The 11,237-nt window shown below is 46.4% G+C and overlaps 1 protein-coding gene across 7 annotated transcripts in view; it reads right to left on the reverse strand.

The window, feature by feature from the left end:
* Pank1 (pantothenate kinase 1) overlaps nucleotides 1-11,237 on the reverse strand; it is a 116,461-nt gene that overhangs the window by 60,320 nt on the left and 44,904 nt on the right. The window contains exon 1 of one of the 7 annotated variants that reach the window (XM_026781411.1): nucleotides 5,462-5,762. The exons of 1 other annotated variant lie outside the window; for it this stretch is intronic. Coding sequence is in view for 4 of the 6 variants with exons in the window: in XM_026781407.1 (XP_026637208.1) it covers nucleotides 1,606-2,170 (565 nt within the window). In the remaining 2 variants the exon portion in view is untranslated. Of the gene's footprint in view, nucleotides 1-794; nucleotides 1,015-1,605; nucleotides 2,250-2,464; nucleotides 2,483-5,134; nucleotides 5,432-5,461; nucleotides 5,763-11,237 lie in introns of those variants that run through there. 5 more of the 7 variants (XM_026781408.1, XM_013348106.2, XM_026781407.1 and 2 more) reach the window with 5 other exon arrangements.

Raw genomic sequence — 11,237 nt, forward strand, 5'->3', positions numbered from 1 at the left:
CTTGCCGCCGTGATGACTTTGGTGACCTAAGCTTGATCACTGGAGCCCACTTGCCGGGAGGAGAGCTCAACTCCTCCAAGTTGTCTTCTGATCTCCTCAGCTGCTGTGGCATGCTCACACCCACATACCCACTACCACACGGTAAAAAAGAAAAACCACAGAAAGAAAAACGCGATTTAAACCAGCAACTCTGCCTCTCTGCCACCCCTACAACTCACTGTCTAGGTTGGGCTGGCCTCAAATTGGAGTCTCCTGACTCAGACTCCCCACCCCAACCTAGCTATTGTCATTGAAAACTATAGAAAACTCTTTACAAATGTAGATCAGAGAAACAACAAAAAACGGGGCTTCACAGAAGTAAACCAAATGAATAAGACACAGGGAGCTGGCAATACGAAGTTCATAAAAATAATATCTCAAGAACTATAAAAAAAAGTACGTAGAAACTCAGATACTAATTAACTGTCTTACAGCTACAGCCAAACCAAGCCTGCTGTATAGCTCCCAAATTCCACACACACCTGAACATTTCAGACCTACAAAATGCACGCACTGGAGTCACCCTCAGTCATGTTAAAGCATTTTCCAAAGTTTTAGAAACGAATGCACTAACGAACAGCTATGAAAAGAGATAGCAATCACGAACAAAGGCTGAAGGCGTTATGCTGTTTGTCAAAGATCAAACTTTTACAGAAATTCAAACCCGATCTTGTCACTTCCCAACACCAAACAGTAATTTTATATGAAAAAAGTTCGCGTTTGAATGCTTCCAGTTTCCCGTGCACTCTACTTACTTTGCTTTTTGCCATTTATAAGCTTCATTAAAGACACTCACAAAGAGGTAACCAGTTGAATGGAGTTAGGCTCGAATTAAAACAAACAAAAAACCACAGTCGTAAACTCTACCTACAAACTGACATCCCAGAACGCCAGGTGGGGAAGGTACCCTTTAGAATCTACCATTATATATACAAGCCTCGGATTGTGAAACAACGCACTTTCGGCGCTGTACAATTACAAACACTCAACTCTACCCACTCCAGAAAAAAAATAAATAAATAAAACAATCCACCTGCAGGCCTCATTGGTCCGCACAGTTCCGGCCCACATGGTGTCAGTGGGTGTTTCCCTCTAAACAGGCTGTCTCACTGGCTGTATAGAAACACTGTTTAATAGGCTGTGATTTGGGGGATTGTCAAACTCCACGCCTCCAGACTTAAGCTTGCCAATGGACCCAAGATACGGTTACTCTGCGATTCAAAGGGCAAGCTTGGTAGCCTGAGCTGCAAGCCCCAAAAGATGTGCTCGGACAAGGGAGCAATGAGCCGGGGCTGTAGCAGCCCTCCCTGTCCCTAGCCCCAGATCCAAGATCAGTCTAGTGCATGATCCCGGCCATCAATAAGGGCGGGCAGAGCATTCGCCTTTTTTCAACTGTGACCGCGAGACCAGCTACAGCTAGTTGTCAGGCGGATAGGACTAGCCAGGCGCCACGGAGGGCCACCACCTTCAGCACTCGGCGCCTCTAAGGGAAGCTGCAGTCCCGAGCGGGCGCTTGGCCATCCCCTCCACCGCGGGCACCGCCGCTCCCCTCGCGTCGGGACTTACGCGGCCTGTTCTTCCTCCCGGAGTCCATCCTTCTCCGCAGCCGGCATTTCTTGGCCGGAGAATCATGTTGGGAGAACAGCGGCTGCTGCTGCGGCTGAGGTTGCAGCTCTGACGAGAGCTGGAAGCGTGCAGGCAGCGGGTCGCGGCTGCAGGCGGGCGGCGGGTGAAAGCCGTTGTGCAGCAGCCCGTTCACGGTGGCCGCGGCGCCCTCGGGGGCCCCGGGGGACTGCAGGGCCGCGCGCTCGTGCTGCGCGCCGCGCTCGCCCATGCCCGGGGCTGGCGGGGCGTTGCGCGGGCTCCGGCTCAGGCAGCCTCGCTGGAGGTCATGGTCGGGCGTTCTCCCGGCCTCCGACCCTCCCTGCGGCTTGTTCTCCGGCAGCCTTAGCGCCGAGGCCGGGGGCTGGCGGCCCGGGCGCTCCTCCCCTCCTCCCGCCGGCGCCCCCGTGTCTTCGGCGACCTGGCTTCCGCGCGCCGGGCTGGCTGCTCCCGCCCGCAGCATGTCGGCCTCGAGTGCTGCACCGGGAACCTCCAAGGACCCCAGCCGGGGCACCCGCCTCCCCCTCATCCCGAGGCCGAGCCACTTCAAATGCGGCTTCCTCGCCTCCCAGACCTGTCCCCGCCACTGAGCATGCCCAGTCCTGCCCGCCACCGCCACCGACGAGTTTTAACGTGCGGAATGAAGTTCTCAGGGTTTGCGAAGAGGAGATAGGCGGCTTGGGCTTTGTGTGGCGGAGCGAGCGCAAAGGGTACTAGGTGAGGCAGCCACGAGACAGCCAGAAGCCTCGGGAAGAATGCGGGAGGAAGCCAAATATTTGCAGAGGTTTCAGGTTTGCTAATCCTGTCCCCAGTGGGCTAGTACCTTCACAAGGTCACTCATGCCCACACCCCCGCGCCGAAAGTGTGTGTGCCGGTGCGCGTGCGTTAATGTGGCCAAACTACTCCGAGGTCTAAAGGGAGGGAAGAGAACAATTATTTATAGAAAGGTAGGCAGCCTTGGAGACGGAGGGGAGTGAAATTTCTTGGCTGGCACAGGCACACAAACAGCATGTGTTCTTGAGTTAGTTGTGTTTTGCAGGGAGGAAACGTAGGAATATACAGCGTGTGAGGACAGTGAAGGACGAAACTAGGCTGAAATAACCGGTGCTGGCAGAGACTAAGTAAACATATCCCAAACTATAAAAAGCGCATTCCTCACCCAGAAAAGACCGAGGGGGACAACATCCTCTCCTGTTTATGGAGTAAAAAGTTGTCCCTGGCTATAAGTAGGGAAACCAGCATCACGAGCTCTGGAGTTAGCCAGTTAGTCAGTACGTGCCGATTCCTACTGTCACTGAGCAAAAGACAAATTCAGTCCTTGGCACACATGTAATGGGCAACCACAGTGGCCGTTCCCAGCAGAGGGGACACACTTAGGTGTTGGTGATCTAGTGAGGCCTCAGCTTTTATATCTGTCCAAAAGGGGTTTTTATTTTTCACAAAAGTACCTAGTGCAACCTTGGCTCATAATAAATGTTCACAGGGGTCTAATGTGAAAATTAAACTCAGTGCATCCTACGATGACTCAGTAGTAGGATGCTTTCTAGCACAGCGTTCTATCTACAAAAGAGTAGAGAGAGAACATAAAAGCTGCAGACCATTGTTTCAAACTACTATGAACAGAACAGGCAGAGACCAAACAGAAGCCCCTTACTCTGACCTCCTGAGAAATCTGTATTAAAGTCGCCAAACAAGCCAGCTCAACAAAGTGAGCTTCCCTCTACCTTGCAAAAGTGACCTGTGGTTAACCTACTTGTTGCTTGAACTAAATCTTTCAGGGGCCCAGAACCAGCATTAACTGTGCCATGGTTTACAAGTGGTTTGAGGATTTCTTCCAGCGGAGCACTTTTCGAAAATCACATTTTCAGAATCAGTGAGTCCACCCCGTTCCTTCCACTTGTTTTTGTTGTTGTTGTTGTTTTCAGGCAAGCAAACTGAGGCACAAGAAATAACTGAGGTGAGGAGCAAAGCTAGAACGCTACCTAAATCACTATCCTCTCTGCTTCCTTGAATTGCTATTTAATGGCTCCCAGAAGTTGCCCTAGGAAATCCAGCCCCACGGGAGGCAGAGGCAGCCGGATCTCTGTGAGTTCGAGGCCAGCCTGGTCTACAAGAGCTAGATCCAGGACAGGAACCAAAAGCTACGGAGAAACCCTGTCTCAAAAAATCCAAAAAAAGAAATCCAGCCCCTGCCCATCTGCAGTTTTCAGTTCCATTCCTTGGCAACTTGCTCCCTCAGGCTATAATCTCTCCCTACTCCTATCCCTGTTCATCTCTCCTTATTCTGGCTCTAAAATACATGCAGCCTACCTGGTGACACAGGCCTGTACTCCCAGCTAGTTAGGAGGGTAAGGGAGAAAGGCCTCAAGTTCAAGGCCTGCCTTAACTACTTAGTTCAAGTCAGTTTTCAAAACTTAATGCAACCTTGTTTCAAAATAAACGTCAGAAAGCTGGAGATGTATAGCTCTATACATAGAGTGTTTGGCTAGCATAGCATACACAGGGTTCTAGGTTCAGTCCCTAGAACTGTTAAAATACAATGCATATGTTTCCTTAGTTTTAGAAGGTCACGATATTGGTAAAGTGGTATATTATTTGTGTCTTAATAAATAAATCTTGCCTGAAGATCAGAGGGCAAAGCAGCCACACTAGTTGGAATACAGGTGGAGTGGTGACAGACACTTTTAATCCCAGGACTCAGGAGACAGAGGCAGTAGACAGATCTCTTAAGAGATCAAGGCTACCCTGGGCTACACGAGATTGATCCAGAAACAGATCCAGGTGGTGGTGACTCACACCTTTAATCCCAGTGTTTGGGAGTCACACACATTTAATCCCAGCACTAGGGAGGTGGAGACAGGAGCGATCTGACTGGGCAGAGAGAGGAATATAAAGGGAAGAGACAGGAACTCAGTGGAGTGTGGGGTCTGAGGATTCGTGGAAACAAGATCTTGCCCTTTTGGCCTGAAGATTTGGTAAAGGTAAAAGGTCTCTCTAGTGGTTGGCTGCTTTGCTTTTCTGATCTTCAGCTTGAACCTCAATATTTTTCTCTGGGTTTTTATTATTCATGCAACATATTGAGATGTCACTTCATTGCTGCAGAGCTGAATTGAAAATGTAAGTGTGTATGGCTGAAGTGACCCAGTCACATCTCATTTGGTTGCTCTTTTTCCCCCACGGCTCTGTCCGCTCCATTAAGGTGGATGGCTCCTCCTCACTGTATCTCCAGGAAGTAAGTCCTGGGTAATCGCTTGGGGGCTGAACAAGTGACTCTAATCTTGGGGCTTCTCACTTTCTTCAGTAAATTTGCTAAAGGCCCCCATTGCCACTTCTCAATATTCAGATTCTCACCCACTCTTCGCTGAGTTCTTTAGCACTGCAGTAACTTCAAGGACACATCCTCCAGCTTGATTCCCAGGCGTGGTGAGGGAGGCCGGAGCCAAGTGGCTCCGACCCAGACAGGGCAAAAGTCCTGGTACAGAATGTCTCTCACCTGCTTCCCTTTCGGGCTGGTGCCCTGGTTCCAGCCTGGGGGAAGCCAGGCGACACCCCACAGGTTTATTCACGGGTATGCGTAGGTGGTGACCATGAGCCATCATGTGCTCCAGGAGAGCTGGGACAAATAATGTTTGAGAGTGCGGAAGGGGGAGGCTCACAAGCTGCTTCTCTCTGTTTCTGCTCATTCATGATGTATTCAGCCATTTATTAAGTGCTGAAGACTGTAAAACAGACTTTAGGGGTACAAAGGCAAGATCGATGCCTTTGCTGCACTCAGAAGGTTACAGTTTACTAGACAGACAGAGATCATTGGTTTTCTCACCTCGGTGTCCTAAGAATAATGCAGAGTCCACAGGCTTTGTCTTGTGTTCTGCGTGTTGGAGTCCGGGCTTTCCGCGTGCCAGCCAAGCGCTTTATCGCTGAGTTACTCCTCCACTCCCTCTTGTGCTCTGAGGCAGAAGCTCACTAATACGCCGAGGCTGGTCTTGACCTCTCTCTGTCGCCAAGTGGGCCTTGCATTTGTGATTCTTTTCCCTCGGTAGATAGGATTACAGGTCTGCACCAACAAATCCAGTTGAGAATTTTTACTTTTCCTGTGTTTCTTAAGTACCTCACTGTGTAGTCCTAGCTGTCTGGCCTGGGACTTGATTTGTAGACCAGGCTGGCCTTGAACTTTCAAAGTTCTGCCTGCCTCTGCCTCCCGAGTACTGGGATTAAAGGTATACTGAGCATTTTGTTTGTTTTGTTAGTCCTTGGACTAATCACGTAGCCAAGGGTGGCCCAGAAATCTTGATTCTCCTGTCTCTATCTCCTAAATTCTGGGATTACAGATACTACACCCAGCAGAAAATATTTACATTTTTAATTTCCTTTTTTATTTGTTGCCTTTAGCGACTGAGTAATATCTGTAGTCGTTAATTTTTTTAAAAGAGGGCGTTGTAGTTGAAGATGAGTGTGGTGGCTCATGTCTGTCATCCAAATTGCAGCGCCAGCAAGGGCTACATAGTGAGATCCTGTCTGAGAGAGAAAGAGGGAGATTTCTCAGCCTCCGAAGTACCTTGGCCTGTAGGCATGAGTCTGCCTAACTTCATTCTTACCATTCTCTTTCTCTTCAGCTCCTCCCAGCTTTCCTCCCCAGCCCTTATGCCCTCCCCTCCTCCCTCCCTCCTTCCCTCCCTCCCTCCCCTCCTCCCTCCCTCCCTCCCTTCCTTTTTATGTGGGTATGCGTGTACTTGTGGATAAATGATTCGGGGTTGTGGTGCTTGGGATGGTAACCTGCCAGGGCAGATGTTCAATCACTGAACTATAACCTTTGCCTTGTAACCTGCTTTTATTTTTCTTCATTTTATGTTTGCTTCATTTGGAGCTCCATCCTCTTGTGTAACCCTGACTTGCCTAGAACTCCCTGTGTAGACCAGTTGGCTTCCTTTATTTCGAGGCAATCCTCCTATCTCTACCTCCTAACTTCATGCCCAGATACTTGGAACTGTAACCTCATGAAGCCCTGGCTGGCCTGGAACTTGCTGTGTAGACCAGCTGGCTCCCGAGTGCTGAGATTAAAGGTATAAAGGTGTAATAGCATCGCACCCACCACTGTGTTAGTTTTTGAGACAGAGTTTCATTTAATGATTCCATATGGTACTTGCAATTTATTTTTTGTAAATTAATTTTTAGCTTAGCATACAAGATATTGAGTTTTGTATTATTATACTTTCCCCCCATATGTTCCCCTCTCACACTCCCTCCCTGTTGCTGGTTCTCTTTACAATTTACTGTTAATTTCTGAAAAATGCAGATAAAACCCACCCGCTGTGCCATAATTATTCACTATTATTGGAAAAATCGTAACAAAGACAAACAGGCCCAAGCTTAAGCTTAAGTCAAAAAGAGGGCTCCATCCCCAGCTTGGAAAAATGAGAAGAAAAACAAAACACAAAAAGAAAAAGACACACACACAACACACACAAACACAACACACACACATCTGTGCTTTTCTGCATTCATCCCATCAGCTGACCTATGAGCTCTGAGAATAGAAACAGTCGAGACTCATTGTTAAACCTAAACTCTCAACACCGAGGGATCTAACGGACAAGTGTTGACAGCATCACTAGAGATGAAGAAGAAGGCCAGGTCCTGAGCCCATACCTTGGCGGTATATCCTTTCATCTAATTGTACATCTGAATTCTTTATAAGTGGGTAAACCTAAGTAAAGTATTTCCATGAATTATTTCCTATGTCAACAACAACAAAAGCCAGCTACAACATTGAAAGGAAAAAAGGACAGTTTATTGTGCAACCCAGTATGAGTAATTGTGACCCAGGAACAGAGACTCAGGTCACTTCCAATCCCATGTTTCAGAGTGGTAACAATCTCATACGGGCTTTTGTTTGTTTGTTTGTTTTGTTTTATTTGAAACAAGGCCTCTCTATTATGTAACTCTGGCTGACCTGGAACTTTCTATGTAGACCAGGCTGACCTGGAATGTACAGAGATCCACCTGCCTCTGCCTCCCAAGTTTTGAGATTATAGACATAGGTCATCATGCCCAGTTTCATGGATCTTTTATAGTAAGAGAAAAAATAAAGTTACAGGGGCTGGAGAGATGGCTCAGTGGTTAAGAGCATTGCCTGCTCTTCCTAAGGTTCTGAGTTCAATTCCCAGCAACCACATGGTGGCTCACAACCATCTGTAATGAGGTCTGGTGCCCTCTTCTGGTCTGCAGACATACACACAGACAGTAATAAATAAATATTTTAAAAAAAAGAAAGCTAGAAAGAAAAAAACATTAGTTTAAAAAATTAAAGTTACAAATCAAGACACTTTCAAAATACATTGCTAGAAACATCAGGTAGGTGGATTAGGACAAAGCCTGGAAATCTGTTTCTGATTTTGAGCCTTGTGCTATAGTGATATTCTTAGCTTTTAGATTGGAGGGAGCAAGTGGCTTGCTAAAAATATAGTTTAAAGGGTTTTTCTAGTTTTTGGATAGTTTTTGTTTGTTTTTTAGGTAGGCACACCATGTTAGTTTGGAGGTGGGCAAGGAGTGGCTTTCAGTGGGACTAAAACTAGCCCAAGCTAACTTAGCTTTGGACTATGCCATTTTAACTTTCCACAGTTATGAAATTTAGTCATTTGACCATGTAGAATCTTCAATGCACACCGGCTTGCTTTTTCCTTCCTTAGGAACCTGAGTTTACACTAGCAAAGTTTGAACCCAAGAAAGAAGTTCATGGGATACCAACCATGTAGCCAGCTAGTCAGAGCACGGATCACATAGCTGGGGCTTACAGCTGGTGTCTGAGGAAGAAACCGTCTCTTGGTCCTGAGTCCTCACTTAGCCTGTGTGAAGTAACCTCCAGGTGGATAGTGTTAGAGCTGAGCTGTAGGGCACCCACCCCCACATCTGGGTACAGGAGCCTCATGTGTTGTTTTTTCTCACTGTGGGAGGATGGAGAGCCGGTGTTTTTCTTTACTCCCACACACTTCCTAACTCTGCTGCAGTGCCTCCTCAGAGAAAGCCAGAGAAACTGCTTCTCCCGAGACCTGATTCGGTGACTTCCCGTGGCTGTGTAACATTCACTGCCAGCACTGCATTGAGTTCTTAAGGGTGATTGGATGGCTTTGCTTCTCCTTCTCACTGGTATTTCCGTTCAAGCATCTTACAGTCTTGTTTACAAAAGACACTTTTTATCCTTAAAGAAATTTCTTAAGCTGGGCATAGAAGCAGCATCCATGACTGCAGCATTCAGGGGTAGTCACTAGGCACTAGGAGTTTGGGGCCAGCCTAGGCTACATAATGAGACCCTGTCTCCAAAAACCAATCATCTTTTTTTTTTAAAAAAAAAAAACTTAGTATGCAAGCCTGGCAATGTTAATTTGATCCTTGGAACCCTTGTAAAGGTCCAGAGGCCACAAAGTTGTTTTTTACGAAAAAAGTAAAAATTTCAAATTCAATCCCCGGCAACAACAATAATAATGATAAAGCCCAAAATTTTAGCTGTGTTCTGTTTTCTTCTTAACTCTGTATATCTGTACACAATGACTGCAGGTTTCTTTTGAAGCCAGGGATGTCGCCACTTCCACTGGAGATGGATTTATAGCAACTATAAGCTGCCTGACATGGGTACAAGGAACTAAATTCAGGTCCTCTGAGAGAGTAAGCCCAGTGAGTGCTCTTACAGTCTCACAAAATATGTAAACAACTGTTTTAACTGATGGCCACTGCTACAAGTACTGACTTTACAGAACTGGGGACATGGCTCAGGGGTAGAACACTTGCCTGAAAGCCTAACTGTTAGAGAAAAAAAATCCTGCCAAGTACTAGATTACCTTAATAACTGAGAGGGGGGAAAATGTCCCCTCCCACTACAGATGACACATTTTTCTTGGGGAAGAATATAGCAAATATGTAAGTCAATAAATAAATACAGGTTCTTAAGAGACACAATTAAAATAGTATAAAACACAGTAAGAAAAGAGGGTGTCTTAGGTTTACTACTGCTGTGAAGAGACACCATGACCACGGCAACTCTTATAAAGAAAACCTTTAATTAAGGGTGGCTCGCTTACAGTTTCAGAGGTTCAGTCCATTATGGTTATGAAGGGAAGCATGGCGGGCGGCATGCAGGCAGACGTGGTGCTGGGGTTGAGAGTGCTACATCTTGTAGCTGTCACACTGAGTGAAGCTTGAGAAAAAGCCTCAGAGTCCACCCCCACAGTCACACTTCCTCCAACAAGGCCACAACTCCTAATAGTGCCACTCCCTTTGGGGGCCATTTTCTTTCAAACCACCACAAGGGGTCTATTTGTAAGGGAGTAATAAAGAAATCACATTATGTTGGTAACTGAAGGATGAGGTGTGACCTGTCGTGTAATGAAATGGAAGAAAAAAAATACCTCTGTGCATATGTGTGTGTGTGTGTATGTGTGTGTGTGCGTGTGTGTGTACATACACCCTTGTATACATACCATTTCTCTAGAATCAAAGTTCCATGATGTTAGGTGTCATGACCGTCACGTCAGCAGCCAGTCAGGCGCGGATCTGGAGCAATAGCTGAGAGCTTATGTCGGATTACAAGTATAAGACAAAGAGAGAGCTAACTAGGAATGCTTGGGTTTTTGAAACCTTAAAGCTCCCTCCTGGAGACACACCTCCTCCAACAAGACCACACCTCTCAATCCTTCCCAATGTGGACCAAACATTCAAACATAGGAGCCTATGGAGGCCATTCTCATTCAAACCACACTGGGGATACTGGTGAAGAGAGTATGTGCACACGTCCTCAAGAATAATAGAAATGAAGGGAGGTTCTTACATGGTAGGCCCTTCTGGACCTCTGGATTTGTCTTGCCTGCTTTATTTTCCAGGCTAAGACATCTACAAATAGTAAAGCTTCTCAGCTGCAAATGAAGCTACCTGGTTTTCTCCTTTTCATATTTAACACAGCCCACAACACTCCTATGACCAAAATGTATGGGACTCTCCTACCCATAACACCTATACTAAGGAAATAGCCAGCAGTATTGTCAACCTGTAATCCAATTCAGTTCTGCCACTCTTCAGATCCCACAGGCCAAGTGTCAGTCTCCTAAGACCTCTACTGTCATTCAGTGCTAAGTGTAAGTGCCAGGTTGTGGCCTCTATTTCTAAACAGCCAGCTACAAAATCAGGGTTCTCATACTTTCTCCTTGGCTTTGATTATTGGCTAGAGTAGCTTGAAGACCTCCAGTGACTGTGAAGGATATTGTTAAGGATACAGATGAGCAGGAAGGTAAAGAGATGCATGAGTCAAGGTATGCTGGAGGAGTTGGGGACGGAAAGGTACTTTTTTTTTTTATTCTGCAAGACATTCCTTAGATGATTTCAGGATAGATGATAGATGATTTTAGAATGTTAGTGAAGCTTTGAGAGGAAGGTGAATGACCTAACTCCACTCATTTCCATCTGCTAGCCTATGGTAGACATTTGATGCAACTGTAGTCCAAGAAAGATAATGTAAATTGGTCAAGAGATATTTTATTTTATTTTATTTTTTGGTTTTTTTCGAGACAAAGTTTCTCTGTGGCTTTGGAGCCTGTCCTGGAACTAGCTCT

This window comes from Microtus ochrogaster, chromosome 8 (assembly GCF_000317375.1).
Source record: "Microtus ochrogaster isolate Prairie Vole_2 chromosome 8, MicOch1.0, whole genome shotgun sequence".
Classification (NCBI taxonomy): domain Eukaryota; kingdom Metazoa; phylum Chordata; class Mammalia; order Rodentia; family Cricetidae; genus Microtus; species Microtus ochrogaster.